Source organism: Calypte anna, chromosome 1 (genome assembly GCF_003957555.1).
Source record: "Calypte anna isolate BGI_N300 chromosome 1, bCalAnn1_v1.p, whole genome shotgun sequence".
NCBI classification, from domain to species: Eukaryota; Metazoa; Chordata; class Aves; order Apodiformes; family Trochilidae; genus Calypte; species Calypte anna.
In genome coordinates this window covers 148,337,338-148,358,502 of record NC_044244.1, presented here as the reverse complement: position 1 = coordinate 148,358,502, position 21,165 = coordinate 148,337,338, and the positions used below count along the sequence as shown (strand labels likewise).

The window sequence follows — 21,165 nt, the reverse complement described above, 5'->3', positions numbered from 1 at the left end:
GGGAATATTTATTCACTCGAGATGGCTAATCACTAACTGATCCCACTTCAGCTTAATATCTCACCTGCCATACTTCATTCCATCTCCTTAAACCAGACATAAAAAGAAAAAAAAAAAAAAAAATGGAAAGAGTATGCTGGTACCTTGCTGGTACCTTTCCACCATCCCCAAATCCCAAATGAAGAAGAGTTTGAGCATCTCTTTAACTGAGATGCTCTACAGAAGATGGACAAGCAGGCCTTGGACACTCAAAGTGCATCAGGAGAGAGAACTGGAGTTATGAATAAGAAACGCCCTCTGAATGCCCGTGACACAGAATTTGGGGCTGTTTAACATGGGGGGGCTTTTTACAGTAAGGTCTCAGGGCACTGCCATGTTTCTGTGAACTACAAACAGGGAAGGAGGGTACCTATGGGAGTCAGAGCCCTTCTGAGCCAGTGGCAACCTATTTGCTTGGCTGCGTGGGCAGAGCTTGATGCACCTTGTAGTTTAGGCAAAATGAATGTTCTCAGGAGGATGGAGAGAGACAGAGATGTATATTTTGTTTACTGTTAGGGAGATTAGTTTTAGCACATGTGTGTGTGTGGGCTTAGAGGATTAAGCATGATTGTGCATTGACAGTCAATACTATTTGCATTTTATCATGTGTAAATGATATTAACACAGAAGTCATGATGCAATGCACAGCAAGTTTCATTATCCCTCATTAAAGCAGCTCTCTCTTGCAAGTGCAAATGTACTGGAAGGCTGACCTAAATGTAGGAGAAGCTGAATGTTGATCCTTATCTTAATGAACAAATACAATTAGCCAAGTGTAAGAGTGTCAAGTATTGAAATGATCCTCTATAATACCTTCTTGTCTTTTATTTCACTGCAGTGAGCATCTCCTGATGGTATCAGAGCAATATCTCATCACAGCACCTGGCAAAAACTACCTGAAGGTCCATGAAGCACCATTTTTGAGCTCCAGGCTCAAGGTAACTTGTCATTTCTACTGCAGGCAGGCTTCCTTGAATATCCACTAGCCTTTCAGAACATCCTGGGAAAGGTTTCTATTTAATACCTTTCAGATTTCTTGACTGTCTCTGAGAGTGGAGAAAGCCTCATTTCCCTCTACAAGAGCTGGCATCCTCCACGTAGTTGTGATCAAAATGAAAAATGCTTACAGATAAAGGAGAAGGGAAATGGTGTGGCTGACAGCAGAGCTAATCAGATGCTGACAATCACTCCACTGGCAATTTATGATAAAGATTTGAATGAAGGGGCTCCAAGGGGTCTTTGCCATCCTTTGGTGACTTCTCGTGATGAAGGTGTGGCAAGGACATTGATATCATTCCTTCATTTTACTTGTCTGATCTCCTTTGATTTGCAGTAGCTGCTGCAGTAAGCCAAAGACTTTAATCTTCCATGAAGACCCTACTGCTGAGCTGGCCTCCTGCCCTCTGGAGTGAGATTTCTGCTTAGAAAACAAGGGTGGAAGAATAGATTTCCATAGATGGAAATGTTTTTAAAACAGGTTACACACAAAATTTTCGAGGTTGCAAAATTGTATTTGCATAAGCTTTATTTGTATAATCTCACCACTGAGTACAAGTTATGAGTTGATACTGATCCAGACTTGACTCCATTGATTAATAGGCACCATGTGCAACACATTTCTGCTTTGGGAAGCAGAGACTTCTTCAGTCAGAGCAGGGGACATTTTGCTTGATCAGAGCAATGGAAACTTGAATCTTTGTGTGATTATGCATCAAAGAGACATCTGGGACTGTCTGGGCTTTTCCAGCCAAAGAGCTACATCAGAACTGATTGCCTAGACTATTTCAAATGAGTCAACACAGAGTGCAATGATTAAGAGTACATGTGGAGGATTATTTCTAGTCTAAAGTCTTCTAAAGTTTTCAAAGCAACAAAAAAATTGTCTTACCTGAGCAATTATACAAGAACATCTTACTTGCTCAAGCCTCCATCCCCAGCATTTTCTCAGAGAGACGAGTAATTTTGTTTGGGTTTGACAACCTGATTTAACTAGAATGAGTAAGGTTAGGCTGGGGGAAGGTCTAGGCACTGAAAAGCCTCACTTTTGAGGTGACCTGGCCTCCAGCAGCTTATGAGCTGCACTCAGACTCCCTGCATGGCTTTTGGCGAGAGATGGGCACTTCAGAGAGGAACCCGACAGAGCCGGCGGGATACAGCGCGATCTTCTTGAAGGGAGCATGCAGCTGCTTACATTGAAGCAAGAGGAAAAGTGGAGGACAAGGGTGTATCTGCAATCCTCTCTTGCACTAAAAGCCCCTTGAGGCTGGAGTGAGGCAATCCTGTCTGCTTGGGATCCATTGTCTGAAATCTTCTCCTGGAGATTGGTACCTACGCCCTTTCTTTCAAAAGACTCCACACAGATCAGCCTTTTAAAAACAAAGCAGGAAGAAGAAAAGGTGGTGATAGCTTTTATTATATAATGCCTTGGTATTCAAAGTATATGCTGAGGAAGTGGGAGGCCTGGGTTCCTCTCCCGCCTCAGCCTGAGGGGCCCAAACCCACGTCTCCCACATCCCATGACAGGGGCCCCAACAACCAGGCTGGAGGCTACCTTGGGCGGAGGATCCTCCTCCACCCCTGCTCTGAGCCTGCACAGCTCCACAGCCAGGAATTTCATACTCAGGAGGCTGGGGAAGGCAAGGGAGAGCTGTGAGGGAGTTTGTGCCCTATTCCGGAATCTCACTCCGAGGGCTATCACTGGGCAGTGGGAAGCTCCCGGGATGCCTCCAAGGAGGTTGCAGCACCCAACCTCCTCCCATCAATTTACGGTACCACAGCTCTAGGAAAGGCTTCCAGCAAGGCAGCAGGGAGATGGGTGGAAAGGGTCTTTCCTCCCAGTGGCCTTGGGTATCCTGGCCTCTGAGGGCACTTTCCCGGGAAGCACCAGGCAGGGTTCTCCTTTGCCCCTCTCCTAGTTGCTCGGTGGATGTGGGACATCTCCCTGAGCCGGGGCTGCCACGGCATTGTGTGGGGAAGCCAGAGTCTTCCCAGTGGTGTCCAGTGACAGGACAAGGGGCAAGGGGGGACAAACTGGAATGTGGGAAGTGTCACTGGAACATGAGGAAAAACTTCCTTGTTTTGAGGGAGACAGAGCACTGGGACAGGCTACCCAGAGAGGTTGTGGAATCTTCTTTGGAGACATTCAAAACCCTCCTGGACACAATCCTGTGCAACCTGCTCTAGGTGAATCAACCTGGTTTTGCTGGGGGGATTGGACTACATGATCCCCAAGAGGTCTCTTCCAACCCCTAGTATTCTGTGATGCTGTAAGGTGCCAGGTGCAGCTACTGGGGCCTGCTGAGCCCCTAAACGAGTAAAACAACACTTTCCTCCATGCCAGGGAAGCTTAGGAGGGCACCAGGCACTAGGCTGTCTTGGCAGCTCTGGAGAACCCATGGAACATGGGATGGGCACCAGCGTAAATTCCAAGGTAAAGTGTCAGGTGTGTTTAGGGTTTACAGGCAGCTACAGGGTTAAGTGTCAGTAGAGTTGAATTTTCCAGACAAGCTGCCCTGAGACATGATCTTCAGTTTGGTTTATACCCTTTGGTTTTGATCCTACCTACAGCAGAGGATGTTTTTTTTTGTTTGCAAGCAGGCATGCTGGGTGGCAGGCAGGGAATTAATGTCCCCTCCCTGATGTTAGACAATAAATCAGGTCCTCACTAAATTTTGGGATTAAGGACTGTCCAGATAAATCAAAGTGGGACATCAAGCTCTTTCCTCAACTTCAAGACAATGGTTTAGAGAAGAGAGACACACTCAGCTTGATTCACTTGATTACGATATGATTAGGTGCTAGAACTCTTGCATGGCTAATATTTCTCCCTCAATAAGATCAATCTCCACTCAAAAAAAAAAAAAAAAAAAAAAAAAGAAAAAGAAAAAGAAAAAAAGGAATCACGCAAACGATTTAACAGCAGGAGCCAGTCTTTATTACAGTTCCCTCTGGATGGGCAAATGAAAGCCCTGAACAGCTACCAACAACAGTAGCCACAGTTACAGGAACAGGGCTTAAATATTGTGTGGGCTTGGCAGTTCCCATCCAGCAAGGAGAAGTCAGGAAAAGGCATATTGCATATATCTGATAGGAGTTTGCCTCAGTACCAGTTCCAGGGAAAGGATGAACTGATAATCACTTCTTGAGGTGTGGGGGGAAGAGGGGTGTGTGAAATTAAAAAAAAAAAAAAAAAGCTGGAAGGAAAAGTAGCCTTTCTGGTAAATCTGTGACAACAGCATCAGCAGCTCTGACAGGTTTGTTGCCCATTCCTTTGGGCAGCCCAGCAAAGCCATCTCCCAGAGATCTACATGTCTCTCTGTTAAGTAATCCTTGTGCTCACATTCATTAGGCTGCAGCAAAGGCATCCTCATTAGCCAATTAACCAGCCCATTAGGAGGTCCTTGTAAGCACTGTGGGATGTTAGAGCTTCCTTGGGAGCACCCTGGAGCTTCGCAGGCTGTCGCTCCAACAGGAAAAAAAAGAGGGCAAAAGAGCAATGTTTGCAAGATGGAGACCTCCAAGCAAAACCTTCCTGATGGTTCCTTGACGCTCTAGGAAGCTCTCCCTAGAAATTCTTCCTTTTTCAAAGGGCTCCTCCTCCAAAATAAGCCCGATTACTCAGAACTGGAAGAGGCAGAGTCAGCCAGCAGGCTGGTAGGGACAACACCTGAGAGGAACAGGCCATGCCTGGCACACGATAAGCATCTGCTCTTGCTCACCGGCACTGCCTGGCCTTTCACTTTCTGCTTTCAGCAACAAGAACTGGTTCTGCACAGCATCTGTTGCAACTTCTTACAAATGCAGAAATGCACAAAGAACCCAGGCAGGTAAAACCAGTGCAGGGAGAGTCCTTCCAGCCCTGCTCCATCCCAACAGATCGCAGGCAACTTGTTGCTCTCTGTGGCCTCTTGGCACGTGCAGAGGCACAACCCCCTATTCTCTGAAGGCCACAAAGGTCTCTGTTGTTCACTGCTAGGAATGGCATCAGAGAGACTTTTCCATAAAACTATTTGAAAAATGCAGAGTCTCTTCCCTTCTGTGTCGCTGTGCATGCATGAGGTGGCATGCTGCTCAAGAGAATATAGCTTAGAGCTCACTGACGTGGACACTCACAAAATGAACAAATGCATGTGTGCCCAAAACCAGATGAAAACAAAATTTGAAATTCACAGAGATGAAAACTTATGTAGTTTCTCTGATCTATTATGAATATGACTAAAAAAAAAATAAATCAGTAAACATTAACCACAGACCAAAAAAAAAAAAAAAAAAAGGGAAAAAGAGGGGGAATGATTGTCAGGAGGCGACCTGGTTGTGGGAAGAGGCACTTAATTCACTGCATGAGTGACTCATGGTGAATTACTTGCATAACTCCACTCGTGGAAATCAGTACAAAGGAAAAGTGCATACATGTTAGATCAACCAAAACACAGAGCAGTCCATACTCTTGGTACAATGCCATCTTCTTGCTGGTACAGAATGAACAAAAATCCTCTCGGCTGGGCAGGGAAGGGGGAGAGATACTCTTTTTTGGTATCCTGGCAATGTTTTCAAGAGATGGTTCAACAGTGCTCACTTGCCCTATTCATGCCTGGCAGTAATGTTAAAATCAGGGCCTATAATACCCAAGAGCAAGTTCTTGTTGACAACAAAACTTTGACTAAGAAATCTGAGGCTGCATTTCCCACCCATCTCAATTAATTGCCATAAGGTAATCATGATCCTTTCCTGCAAAATACAGAGCTGTGTGAAGAATGTCAACTGGCATGAACACTAGCAAGATTTGCTTTCTTCAGGCTACTCTCAGGGTAATAAAGTCCTTCTTTTATTTGCTATCTGTGCTCAAAATGTGAGTTACAAAGCTTACCGGAATTAAACAAAGAGAACTACTTTTCACTGTTACCTCCCACCCCACATGCCCCTTAATCTTCCATAGCAAGTCTGCAAAACCAAAAAAAAAAAAAAAAAAAAAAAAAAGAGGGGGGGGAAGTAAGAAAAAAGCCATAAACTCCGTCGTAAGTCTCATGACATGCCTGACACAATTCACCCACCATACTTCAGGCATCTTACTCAGAAGATAGGGTGACCAGGTGATACACACGCCCTTGCCTGTAACACAGTAATTTAAACTGCAAAAACTGGGAGCTTATTCTCTGACTGAAGTCAGAACAGCCATCTCAGAGCTCTTCTGTTAGGAACTTTATAGGGAAAACCTTAGGCTACATGGAGACTCATTATCCATGTTGCATGAGGAGCAGCTGCAGTAGGAACTGCTGGGTCCAGAAACCATCCCATCCACAGCAGAGGTCCATGTGGAAGCAACAGCATCCTTGGAGGAAAAATGTGCAGTATGGAGAGCTTCTCAACAGCTCATGCTTCAACCCTGCAAGCAGCAAGCTTCTGCCCCACAGGAGCCACAGCTTTGGCCACCACTGCCCAGCCAGTGGCAAGAGAGCAGGAGTGAGTACAAACAAGAACATTCTGCTGCCCAAGCTACGCTGATGGGAGAGCCCTGGAGTCCAAGAGCCCAGCTTCTCCTGGTGTTTCTACTATATCTATGTGGAATAAAACACATAAATACCCCTTGAAACTGAGACCAGGACCCGGGATTTCCTTCCTCCTGATGGAAACAAAATCCCACATTGCATTCACTCATAGTGAATGTTCCCATCAAAACCATCCTGAATATTACACTTTGGCAGTGGAGATGACACGGAGACTCAACTTGCTCAGGCTAAGGAATGTCTACACCCCCAAGGGAATGCTTTAAAGAACCAAGGTGTCCCATGCAGGAAACGGATAAAGAGTTCTGGTCAGCTCTGAACTCAGCCAACTTTGAAGAGTGCTGCTATGATCCAAGTACCCCACACCAAGTCCCTCTGTAACTTAGTGTGGGATGTGTCCTGGCTCCTGAATGGCAGTGTGACAACCTCCAGTTTCTTCTCAAGGTTATTGTACTTTGGAGCCTGTGCTGGATCCATAGCTAAAATCCACAGGGATTCTTGTATCTCTACATGGATGAGGCTATTGATTTTTGACAACTCAGGGAATTAAGTGGTACCAAGATGCAGACAGGGAAAGTCTGATTTCAGACATCAGGAGTATGACATCAAGATGTATGACGTCAAGAGCCATCCCTGTGGATCCATGGCTAAAATCCACAGGGATTCTTGTATCTCTAAATGGATGAGGCTATTTATTTCTGGCAATTTGGGGAGTTAAGTGGTGCCAAGATGCAGACAGGAAAAGCCTGATTTCAGACGTCGAGAGTATGACCCTGTGTTTTTACACATTAATATCGCTCGAGATGCATGAACCTGCTCCATTCGCTGAAGAAAGTTTATGAAATTTGTGCTTGTTTTGAGTGTAGATTCACAAAACACATCTTTGCCTTTGGTATTTATCTGCAGCTCTTTTCCAAGGAAACAAACAGATCTACCTCACCCATTACTATGAGAGAGTTGTTACATTAACACTGGAGGACGTGAATTTTGTTTAAGTGCATAACAGGGACCCAGCACATGGTGCCAGTGACTATTGTGCTGTGACAACCTAAGTCAAATTCACTTGCAGGTAATTTAAGATGGCTGCATAGTGGTTGTGAGGTAGACTTTTGGTGTCAACATGAGAAATTTTAACACATATTCCAGCACCATGTTAGAAAAGGGCAGATGACAATTCATGTTGCGTGGATCCCTGGAACTTGCAGCTCTGGGGGATTACAGGCAAATGCCCAGTTCATCTTGTACTAAAAACTTGCATATAGATTTATACTTGCATAGTAGATTTAAGTGCTGAAGGCAGTTGATAGACATAAGGAGAAACTCAGAAATGAGCAGTTTTAGAGTGTCTCATTATATCAAGCAACAAACTCATCATAAAGAAACAGGAATGACACCTGATTTTGGAGCTGTGCTGTTAATCTATTTTGCTTGTGTCCATTAACCTTCCACCTTTGGCAGCCCAGCTCATTGAGCCTGCTATCTGCTTGAGGCAGAGACCATACCTGATCTGCACTTGTGCAGTCACAGTGGTTCCTCCATCACAATTAAAATAATTTTTTTTTTTAAATTGACTTAGTTTAACCTTTGTCATTGAAGCAAAAAGCTTGATAATGTAATCTGAGAGATCTGGGACCGCAGGGAACTGGTAAAAAGAAGCTGGAATGTATTATTGTGTTACAGCTCGAAATGGAGGATTTTCAACCTGGCCATGTCACAAAGAGGTGTTTGGAGTTTTCAGGCACGACCTGCCTTAGCTCAGCCCAGCATTTCTGCTTTCAACCACACATTCAAAAGGACAACCAACTTCTGGACCTTTCTGAGAAATGCCTTTTATTGTATGACTGGAGTTGTCACGTGAACATCACAAAAGGAATCATTCCATAGCAATACCAGAGTACAGTTATTACAGAAATGAAAAAAAAAAAACAAAACAAAACAAACCCAAAACAAAACTGGAGTTAAAATGATGAAAAAGCAGTTTGCTGTTACAAAATGTAAAACATATACAGAAAGCCACATTCTTCTGCTGGAGTGTCAGATGCTCATCACCATCACAGGAAATAAGCAATTGTAACTTTTTCTTCCCTCTGCCCCCTCAAAAGAAGAGACAAACCTTAAAGTAAGATATTTCAGAGGGTTAGATTAACATAAAAAGCAGCATTTCCAGGAACATTTCCACAACATTTGGATCTCTTGTCCCCTCTTCTGGTGGGTTTTTTTTTGGGTTTTTTTTTGTTCTTTTTGGTGTTTTTTGTTTGTTTGTTTTTGTTTTTTGTTTGTTTGGGTTTTTTTTTTTTAATCTTAAACATGTATTGGGAAGATTGAAAGAAACAGTCAACATCACTTAAACAACCAGTACTACTGATGTTGGTCAGAAAAAGGTATTCTTCCGAAGGGCAGTACACAAGGTACCACAGAAGACTACTCCTTTCTGACAAACCAACTCTGGTTCAGTTCACTAAAGAAAAGCAAAATACGAGATAACCCATCCTTGAGAGCTGTGTTGGTTTTGACTCTCCCAGTGGTCATTTGAGAAGAGGTGGAGCAAAAATAAACCAGAATTAATGTCTGAAGAACAATTCTTGAGATCAGAAATGAAAGCTATTCCTAGTCTTTTACACCAAACAAACAACAGTTCTCTAAGTGATGATTTTCAGTATTATGTATAAAATTGTACTTATCAGAAGTAAGACTCTGGAATACTTTAAGGCACCTCATGGTAAAGAAAACATTTAAAGGCTTGATTAACTCAGAAGAATGAGTTCTTTTTCCAAGATCCCAAGGAGGGATAACTAGCTTTGCTATTTCCAAATAGAGCACAAAAAAAGTGGAAGTTAAGAACTGTTTGAACTTTACTTTAAAAGGAAACATAGAACACCTTGCCAGAAAGATAATTCGTCCATCTAACAGACCAAGACTTTGACCAAAGAAAGGTCTTTCTCATCCCTGACCTTAGTTTTGCCATTCAGGTACAATGAACTTTTTTACTCCACTTTTTTGACTCTTAACCAACAGTCATCTAAAATAAAACTACCATCAACAACAAAACCAACAAAAGAATCTAAAAAAACCATTTCCTGATTAATTTTTTTCTTACTTTTAGCTAAGATTAATATTATGCCAACGACAGACACGAATGACTTGTCATTAGCTGTTCTACTCGGCAAGTTACGGGTTTCAAGTATGATTTATAAAAAATTTGTTTTCTTTTATATTGATATTTGATACCTACAGCTAGCAATGTCCTGCCAAAACATGTGAAGAAGCAGAATCAGCATTTTCAGAGATACCTAACATTTTTGTGTGCATTCAAAAAGCTACAGGATCAAATTAATTCTAGCTTATAGATTGATAGCTAGATCTGTCAGGGTCTCATGCCAGTGAGTCCGCAGCAGCCAGCATTTTGCAGCTCTGCTCTGAAATATAATTTATCATAGATTCATTTCAGAGCTGAAATGAACTAAAACTGTAATTATACCCTTGGTTTACACATGCATATCTCCTTGGTTCTGATAGAAACATGTAAACTCAAGGTATATGGCCAGAATGTACTGTTCTCTTAAGAGTATTTAAAAATCTCAGTGTACTGTACACCCTACTCTCTCTCTGGTAAGAATTAACTATTTAGAAATCAAAATAATTCATTACTGTAAAACACAGTTAGGCTCTGGATATATCTAAACTGCTTGATAAAAAAAGGTTAACAAATGAACAAGCATCAAACTTTATTATAAAGTGTCTACACTGCTTTCCTGGTCATCTTATCTTAGTTCTGTTTTTGGACTGCTCCAGCCAGCTCTCTCCACCATAGACCTTGAGCAGAGTCTGGACATGGTTCACACCATGGATCCTTTCCAAAAAGGCAGTTACAGACAAGACCATGCAAGGCTGAACTTTTAGTGCTCCACAGTTCCCCAGCATTATCACACGACTTTATGCACTCAAACACTTCTCTGAGTCTTCACAAACCTCTGCAATACAAACACCACTCCATTGAGCTGCGGAATAGCCCTATCCTTATTTCAGACTATCTGAACTGAAAACAAACCAAATTAAGAAGTACTAGGTGATAATTGTGTGCTAGGTCCATAGAAGGACCACAAGAGAAGACCAAGAGATCCAGAAAAGCACGTATGGCTGGTGTGCATTAAGGATTCACCATGAGCACTGCTTACATGAGCCAACCTGAGCAACGTGGCCTTGGCAACAGGCAGCTGTCCCTGACTGCCTGACATTTAGCACCAGATGTAGCACAAGCTGTGAATCACTTCATGAAGTTCAGTTCCAGTGCTATCAGTGGGATTTGTTACAGAGTATGGTGAAATACACCACAGGAGTGTCAGAACCTGCCAGAAGAGAGCTAGGGACAAGAGCACTTCACTTTATTCCTGGGTAATGATGGGTGAGGATGTTACCAGCAAAAAGGGACACCTGATGTTTACTTTCCCCCACCCACTAGAGGAAGCTGGCTGGTGGCACTGCAAGTAGAAAGATGTCCTCCCTTCTTCCCTAGGATCTCACAGCAGACAGCAAGACTCTGAGCCTCACTGCAGGGAAGATGCTGGGACAGGGAAACAAGGATTCTGCTTCCCACCAACCAGCCTCTTGCCATCAGACTGACTCTTGAGCAGGGCCAAGTCCTTCTAGATGAGCTCCTGTGCTGATGCACAGGCCTTGGCCTCAAATTACTTTTTGAGGAGAGTAATGCTGCATTTGAATCAAGTATTTGCTGGTAGAACTGCTTGAAATGAGAAACATTGATGTTTACCTTACTTTTAGACCACTGGGTGAACACTGGGTAAATAATATTGGTCTCACAAAGTATCTTCACTATTTTTTTCTCTTTTAAAGCACAGTGTTTTCCACATCCTGAAGAGACCCGTTGCCTTCTGGTGTCTTCTGTGCTCTTTAAAGCATAAGATGAACAGATATATTTTCTACTGGGACTCAAAGAGCAGGTATCTCACCAAACATGAAAAAAAATCTGAAGCAGCATGACAGTTGGCTTGATTTTACTTTTTTTTTGTTTGTTTTAAGCTTGGGAATAGTGCCTTTGTGTTGAAGTGTGCTGCTGAATCAGGACGTAACTTAGGAACACCAAACTTCTCTCTCCTGTTGCATTCCTCTCACTATCAGCCACAGCCATTCAAAACTACAGGTTGTACTCTCCTACCTGTTCCAGTAGGATGGTAACATCAAACAGCTTGAGTTCAACAGAACCCCTGATGCAAAACTTGAAACATACTAAGGTTAAATATTTTTAACAAACATTTAGTGAATTTGTTGTATACCCTGCAGTTACAGCTTTGGCTTAAAGGCACAAATATTAAGGCACAATAAATGCAAATAATGTATACATTTCAATGTGTTGTGTTGAAGATAACTTTGTACTACACGGTATTTAGGTATAATGACATGTCATTCAAACATTTCCTCAAGTTATTTTAATACCTTTTCTCTCTGATAACCTGGACAAAAAGAGGAATGTATGTTAAATTATTTAAATATTTCTTCAGTGTAAATGTGGTAATTTTCTTCTAAAGTACAGAAGACTGAGATTGATTTTTCAGCATTTGGATTTTAACAAAATAAAACTAATATTTACATTCATCTTGAACAGCATTATTTTTGAATTTTTATTAAAAAAATAAGTATATAGCACTTTTTGCTATCAAAAAGTATTTTTGGCTTGTTAAGTCTTTTTTCTACCCAAGTGCATAGCTACTTCTGACAGGGAGAAAGACAGTTGCAATAGACAACAAAGATGTACACTACAAAATCTGCTGTTTAGACACAGATGCCACGCAAAAGTGACACTGAAAAAAAATTTGGTTTTGCTTGCCCTCAAAGTATTTCCAAAAGAGAAAAAGGACACATTCCAATTATTTTTCGTAATAAGCTCCAACTATGCACTCTAGACCTGTTAGGTGTCCTGCACCTGTTTAAATAAAAGAGATCTCTACCACATAACTTTCAAATAAAAACTGAGTCTGCCTAATTTCCTTAGCAATACAAACATAATTAGTTGGAAAAGAAAACATATTGCACTGAAATTAAAGAAAGAGGGACAATAAAAATATTCTTCTCAGTATTAAATAGGAAAGATGTCCAGTGCAAAGAATTGCCCCCCTCCCTTTCCTCTCCTGTTGATACTTGCAAATATTGTTGCTGAGTTTGGGTGATCTCGGGTTTACATTCTATGAAGAACAGCTGGGGTTATAGGAATCACAGTGCAGTTTCAGTTATGCATAATCCTGAGGAAGGATCCAAGGAGGAATCTGTGGCAAGGTGACCATTCTGAACAACTTCTGGGTAATTCTTACTGAAGTACACCTAGGGGAAAAGATCAGATCCCGTGAGTAATGATGCATCAAACACTTTTTAGTTTAAAATAAAATTTCCGGAGAGAAATACAGCAGAGATAAATACATGTCCTTAAGGAATTCCAACAGGAACTTCAGGTTAGTGGCATTCAGTTAACTGCGTGTCACTGAAAAATTAGTAAAAAGTACTGTATGATCCTGCATTGTAACAAAGCGTGAGAACAATCCCACACAACCTGTAGATCCACTCAAATTCTGGTAATTCAGATAAACAGATACATTTTATCACTATACATTAAACTGATAAGTAAAGTCATTTTGCTAGCTCAAAACATGGAGATAAATTAAAAACAGGATGACAAAGAAGCTGTGAAATCTTGCGTCTGCACAAGAGTTTCTCATTTTCACACATAAAATGGACACAATGGATTTGGATGTTAATATCAGGTTGTAATCCCTATATTTTACAAACCATGATTGACAGCCATTGAAACCTCAAGGTATATGTATGAAATATCCCAGCGTTTAATTTGTGCTGCAGAGCAGTTATAGGGCCTATAGAAATGTGATCTTTGGATAGGGAACCACAATAATGAAAGAAGAAGCAAAAGCTTTAACAATGATTCAACCAAGCAACTTCTCTCAAATGTAAGATGATACCAAATAATAGGACAGTTCTTTGGCAAGCCTTTGAGTTCCTGAATTCTACCAATTTCTAGCTCAACTAGAAGAGATACAGGTTTCCTGATAAATGTATAATCAGAACATAAAGGAAATGAAATGCTGTCAAGTTTCACTGTTCCACAATCATCAGTTTTTAGTAGCTGTATCATATCTCTGTTCCTTGACAGATGCGCATAACAAAATGAAATAATGTCAAGACTTGTGTGCTCTTATCTAAAAATGTGTTTGGGTGAAAAAGGACTTCAAATACAACTTTTTTTCAAAGAAGAATGTGGAAAGTTTTGTTTGAGTCTTTAAAAACAGAAAATAGACTATCTATCAGAAGCTGACACGTGTCATGAGCTAGGTCGCCCTAGTCAGACTGCTTTGACTACAGCTTATGAAACATTTCTCCAATTTATATTTGAGAGTGCTGTCAACAAAGTTCAGTTTGTTTGATAATAAAGTCCTTTTCATATACATGAATACACATATAAGACACGCAGGATAAAAAAGAAATCATCATTCTATAAAAGCATTCCTGTAAGTACCACTGCTGCCTTTTGTGTGCACACACTAACACAGCATATATGCATCTTTACAAGTTTCAAAGAATATTAAGGTCTGATTTGAATCAACAAAAGAATTGGAAGCCCTGTTAAGAGGCATTCCTCAGTAACCAGCCATGATCAGATGCAGCAGGGGGAAAGCTAATCAGGAGCCTGCCTGCACAGACGCTGCAGAGACGGCAGCCCCAGTTTTGTATTCCCATCCTGTTCCTGGTTTAAAACATAAAACTTTGGCATAATCTTAATGCAGGGCTTGAATGTGACTTTTTTGGGGGGAAGTTAATAGAAAAACTTGGCACATTACTAGAGACGTAATGAAATGGCAGCTGCTTTTCAACTGTCTCATTGCAATTCTTCCCCTGAGCCCAATCCCTCAAGATATTAAATGCCCAAGTCTTTATAAAAGTTCTCCCACTGCCAACTGAGCTGCAAACTTTTAAAAAAGTAATCACTGAGGTGAGATAACACCTAGTATTTTAATATTTACACACCTGTCATAACTTTAAAATAAAACCATCCATATTTTTTCCCTCAGAGTACTCAAAAACTGACTGACAGAAAACCAGCCCTATCCCGATGCCACCATAACTCGCGGAAAAGCCTCTCTCTGTGCTGCCAAGAGCAGGGAGAATGCACCAACTTTTGTTTATCTGAATAACTGAGCACCTTTTTTCCTTTTTAACTGTTTGACAACTATTTCTTACTGTCCCATAGGATTTTCTAACAGCTTGTTGTAAACTGAGCAAAGATAAAAACATGGTCTTATGATGCCAAAAACCACCCTCCTGCAGTCTTCTTCACAGGCTAATTAATATATACTCAGCAGTCTCCAATTTGAGCTGTGCCTGCATTGTTTTCTTTGACATTTGCACAAAAATGAAGAAAGAGTGACCAAGAGAGCCATACAAATAGCAACATCTGATTGATTTGAAAGCTTGAAGTAAGGTTCAAGAAAGTGGAGTGATCTTGAATAGCTTAATCTTGCAATGCTTAAGTAAAACACTCAGGATTTTTTTTTATTTTTTTTATTTTTTTTTTAAATTAGGTTTCTTTAAAGACATCTAAGTTAGTCTTCTAATTTAAGGTATGTATTCCTTCCTGATTTGTATTTAAAGGATATATGCAGCATCCATACTGTTCCAGAAAATGCATTTAAAGTCTCACCTTACTGAAAAAAGTTCTTGGTGCAAGTTTTTTTTTCTGCATAAAGTTCAGGTCCAAAATACAATAAATCAAGTAACTTTTGCTAAAGCATGGCCACATTCCAAACCATTTTACTTAGTAACCCACTGTAACGCCTTTTGAAAAGTATGTATATATGCCATATTACCATTTCTTTTTATGTGCAGCACGCTGTTTTTCAACAACAGAGAAAAGCTGTTCTTCATAAAAAACAGTCCTTATTAACCACAGTAGGAATGTATTAGACCAACAGCAATACATGTAACAGACTTACTGGTGTAAAAAGAAAAGCTATTGGAATCAGCTTTTCTGACTAAGCAGCTTCTCTGAAAGTATGCATGAAGCACAAGGGAGAGCAAAAATGAAAATCTTGAATTAATGTCCAAGTCCTACAAACAGAAAGGACTGTAACTGTGCTGCTGGGTAGCTGATGACTGGAGATACAGTCTCTCGATTCCCATATTTTTGGGCTGAGTGTGGATAAGCACCATGCTTTGCATTCTTGGCAGATGCTAAAGCTTGTATCTGCCTTCTAGCCTGGGAGTTAGCAAACTTTTTCATCAAACCACATTTCAGCAGAGACTAGTTCCTGGATCTCTTCCCTTCCTGTACAAAAACACATAACATTGATGTGGTAACTGCAGATGACTATATGGGCAAGTAACATCAGGCAATTATTTTTATATATTTTGAATTATCTTTGAATGCAATTGTGCAACTGGGGAGGGCAGCAAGGGAGGAAGGAGAGACAGCATGACATGGCTAAACCTCTGCAGATGACAGCTGGACAGCCTCACCTCTTGCCATCCCAAGGATCAAGGCTTTGGGAGCTGGTTTTCACTGAACAGGCAAACACTGGTCTTGTGAATTTGAAGCTATCCATCGAAACATCATTGATATAACCTCCAGATTGCCATACACATTCCATAAAAAAAACCCAAAATCATGGCTAACCCATTTCTTTCTAGTAATTAAGTGAAGAAACTACATTGCTGCAATGGAGGAGGACAGCAGCATTCACTACGTGGTTTGATTAATGACAAAGCTGTTTCCTCAGTTCTGCAATTCATGCCACACATGAATTTAGAGTGTTCACTTTTAGCTACAAAGCTTTACTTGAAAACTTCTTTGAAAAAAAAAGAAAGGAAAAAATAGTAAAAAAAAAGGTATTTCGTAAAGAAAATCCTAAGAATATGGAGAGAGAAGTATTTTCCCTAATCTCCAAAAAGCCCAGTAAAATAGCCTGCATGACAGCAGCACGGTTTTTTAAATTTTTTTCCAACTGTCTGGAAAAGCCTTAATTTTTCCTAGGAAAAAGCCAGGCAGCTGCCATTTTATTTCCTGTCTTTATGTGTAGCTTCTCATCTCTTGGTCTCCTGTTTCCCCAGAAGACATTTTGGAGTTTGTACTCCCCTAGCTCTGCTCCACACATCCAGCAGCTTGAGGAAAGGAAAGCATAGAGCTAGAGAGAAGACCCTGGCCTCTTGTTTGGAGAAGGCACTCTTAAGTCTCTACGTGACTAATGCCAGTGCCTTACTTGCATGATGAAAGTAAAGCTACAGGAAAATGAAGCAAGTTTCTGCCAAACTGAGCACTGTCAGTCTCAGCTGAAGCAGTGCTGAAACTTCATCAGCACTGAGAGAAAAAAATCATTTGCTCTGGACACTCCGTGTGGTAAATTATCAAGAAAAAAAAAAAAAAAAAAAAAAAAAAAAAGAAGTCAAGCCAAAAGCTAGTCAAAATAAGTTCCTAAATCACAGGTAATTTTTTTTAATCTTATCTCCACCTTCAGCTTTCCATCTGAAAAGTGGAGATGATATAGCCTCACCTCAGAGGTGTATTATGAAAATTAAGCCATTGATGTTTCTTAAACACTTTGATTGCCAGAGGAATGCTCTCCATTACATTGATGATTCAGTACCCAGAGGAGGATTTGACTAGTAAGCAGGCACACTGCCTTGTATGGAACAAGGAGACAAGAAAACATCCAACAGCTGGTTCTTAATTGAGCTTTACTCATCCCATGTGTAGAGCAGAGCAGGGGTACAGGAATGAAGTAAGAGAAAGCACAAAAAAAAGGGAATGTAAGCACACTCCCTGAGACCACCACATACTGCACAGGCACTGAACGCTGAACTCAAATTTCATGGGTCCTTTTAAAAATATACAGAAGTAACAGATGAATGATGGAATCTGAAAGATTAACATGTTTTTGTAGAAAGTTGGTTTTTTGTTTTGTTTTGTTTTAAAATCAATGGCCATCACAGGTGAGTATGTCATGCATTATTTACACTGACTCTTTTGTGTACCTACAGAAGGATGCAAGAAATCAAAACAACTCAGGGTATACAAATACACCTATAATTTGAAAGTCTGTGTATATCCCACTAAAAAAAGCACTGAAAATTATGGCTTTGCATGGCAAAGTCTCTGTAGAGTGACACTGTACAGTGTTAGTGTGAGTATGCTAACCAGAGCTAAACAAACTGATGCAGAGACAAACTTAATTATCACTTCTTCTAAAATTACCCGTTTTGCTGTTTCAATCAGAGAAGCTGCTTCAGTCTTCCCCACTTGTTGCACCATTTTGTAAAACAAGCCATCTTGTTCTTGCAGCAATATGTAAGGTTCACCATATTCTTTCACTCTTCCTGCATCTAAAACCTGTTAAATCAGCAGAAGCCAACATATTAACATAAGAAATTGGAAAGAAAAAAAAAAAAAAACACATACTAGATAATACAAGCAAAGGAGGGAATGTATGCGCTTTAAGTGTTAAGATGAATTTTGTATCCTGAAAATTAAACATGTCCTCTTCAAACAAGTACAGTGCTTTCTCAGTTTACAGACCTGTTGAACAATTTTAGGCTGCCCTAAAGCCATTCCACCTATAGGAATCCAATGCAAATTTATGCAGAATATGGAAATACAATGCTTGTGAAGCCAACAAAGCAGATTATAAGATTCATTGTGAAAGAAAGAAACAAAGAGGCCTAAAATGGGCTCTGAAGTAAACAGCTGTGGGTAGAAACCACGCAATTACCACCAAGATGGTTAAGGGAGAATAGATAGGTCTTCTGGATTAGAGGAGGTGAAGATGTAATTAAAGAAAATGAGGGTGTTGCTGAAAAGATAAACAATTTCTTGCATCAGTTTTTGTCAACTACATATTAGAAAGATACTTACCATGAACCTATTCTTTCTATATAAAAAAAGATGAGATGCCACCAGGGACATAGGTACCCAAAAGAGAGGAGGGGAGAAGGAAAAAAACAACAGAGAAATTAAAAAGGCATTAAGTCAGTAAGCCACAGAGGATACACACAGTCAAAAATATCAGAAAAAATTAAGAATAAGCTGTTTGAACCTCTATGAAAATACTGTTGAACTAGTGACTCTGTTTAAGGACTGTATCACAGCAAATACTGTATTTGCATTTTGAAAAGTCTCAGAGGATTCATTCAAGGAAATTTTAGACTAGCATATGTATTTCAAGAGAAGACAGCAGTTTAGTTAAAATAATCACTAAAACATAAGTAGAAGACAAACAGACCAAGGGCAGAACTTCTCCTCCACAGGTTTTTTAAAAGTAAATTGTACCTCATAGATTTGATACAGTTCTTAATGCAAAAAAAAAAAAAAATATTTACGTGGAATTCCAGAAAAGTATCTGTTGTAACTAAAATAGCTATGCTACAGGGGACAAAACTCTTCCAAAAACCTAGACAGAAAACCAAGATTAGAAATAAAGAGTGCATTTTCCTTTATGGGCAGCTGAACAGGTAGGAAGTGGTGGGCACATCATTCTGGTACACGTGGTAGCTGTGCATGTATTAACCATAAGAAAAAAGGAGTTATCAGAAAAGTGAGAAACCTGCAAATGACACAAAAAAAATGTGCAGCTAAGTCTGGAAAAGATTCAGATACCCCTAACTAACCTAAGAGAGTGAGAAATACAATAGCAGGGAAAAGCCAATATTGACATATGCAATACACTAAAAGCTAGCTTATAAATTAATGGTATTGACTCAGGAAAGAGATTTGGATGTCATTCTACAAGTTCAGTACTTTAGTCCAAGTGCAGAAGCAGTGAAGTTTAAAAAAAAAAAAAAAAAAAAAAGAAAAAAGAAAAAAGTCATGTGTGAAAACAAAGTAATGAAGAAAATATTTTTGATCTTATATAAATAAAAAACTGAATACACATTGCATACTGAAAAAGATATTGCCACAACAGAGGGACTTCAAGGACTCGTAACTAAGCTGTAATTATGTTGTACATACTTGTAAGAAGGAAAACAAAGAAGATCTAAAAATCTGGAGCAGCTGATTTCAGGAAAGAAATGACTAAAAGGTATTATGAGGACAGCTTCCAAAATAACAAAAGTAGCTTGCAAACCTCTGTTTGAAAAAAGAAACTGCAATGAGCTTGGAGACAAATTGAAAGCTCCGTGAGGAAACTTCCAAACATGCAATTTTTGCCTGGGCAGCTCTTCATGCAAAGCATCCTGGATGGCCAAGAGCTCAGGAGATCTCCAAGCAGCCTGGACCCCCACCAGTGACAAAACCCCAGAGTGCAGCAGCAGAGCTGAGCTGAGCCCTTTGCCTGCTCTGGTGTGAAAAGCAGACACCCTGAAGATGGCCACTGAGTTGTTTGCCACCAGGGCCCTGGCACCAAGGGGAAGGTGCCCGCCCCTGCGCTTCCACTTCAATTAAATCCGTGGCATTTGAATGGAAAATCACCCAGTCAACAACAACTGCATAATTGCATCTGATTTCAGAAGCTGCATGCAGAGAAACCTACAAGATGTCATTTGCTGTTTCCCAAAGTTTGTATCTTACAGCCCTCAGCTTGTAGTATCCCTTTCCTTAGCAAGCAATTTCCAATACTATTTTTTATACAGATGAAGAAAGGGCTCACAGAAAAAAAATTAAAATATCAGTAATACTGAGCAGCACAATACACAGTCATTTAATTCACAACAGATGTAGTAATCCACCTGGAAAGGTATACTTGTGCACCTTGATTTTTCAGCATACTTGGTCCTACCCTACTTAATTTGAATATTTAAGGAATAATTACAAATGCAATTTTCATTACCATCTCTTATATACTACAACATGTCACAGTTAAGGACAACTTCCTTAAAAATCTGACCAATTAATTTACAGTTCTATGTGATTATTTAAAAAGAGATATTTAAAAAGAGACTGGATGTGGCACTCAGTGCCATAGTCTAGCAACCGCAACGGTGGTTCAAGGGTTGGACTCGATGATCTCTGAGGTCTCTTCCAACCCAGCCAATTCTATGATTCTATTTTTCTATGAATTAGGTTGCCAAAGGACATCTTGGGGATCTTGGAGTAAGTGTTTTCAGCACAGCATCAGCTTTTGTAACCACTCCTTGAGAAAGATACCAAAAAGCATCTTCATTAAATGTGTCTCTCACAAGAACGACAATAGAAAAGTAGAGGTGTTTTTTTAAAATTTATATTACTTGTGGTTTTGAAATGTTAACATTCATTTTGCAAAAATCTGAAACAACCACAAACATGGACAATCTTCCTCCTCCAGAGAACCTGGGGGGGAAAAAGGAAAGATTTATACTTCCTTGACAGGTTTTAAACAGCCAAGTCCATGAGACCAACAGACAGAGTGAGCAATTTATGTTTCTAGAAAAATTCCATTCACATTTCAAACAAATCATTCATGTATTCATATCCTTTTCTTAAGGAATAAAACCAAACTTGCATTATGAAAATAGACAGAACAAGCATAGAGAAAACAAGCCATGATATTTTTTTTTTAATCCAAAGAAGAAGAGAACAAAAAGAAGAATGAAACTCAACAAACAACAGCATTCTTAATCTAGAATACTCTATAAACAC

General features: G+C 40.1%; 1 protein-coding gene across 1 annotated transcript in view; it reads right to left on the bottom strand.

The window, feature by feature from the left end:
• Positions 1-12,077: 12,077 nt before the first annotated feature.
• ABCC4 (ATP binding cassette subfamily C member 4) overlaps positions 12,078-21,165 on the bottom strand; it is a 145,875-nt gene continuing 136,787 nt past the window's right edge. Inside the window, 2 exon segments of the mRNA XM_030460300.1 lie at positions 12,078-12,875; positions 17,809-17,943. Coding sequence (XP_030316160.1) covers positions 12,768-12,875; positions 17,809-17,943 — 243 coding nt within the window. The 3' untranslated portion in view covers positions 12,078-12,767.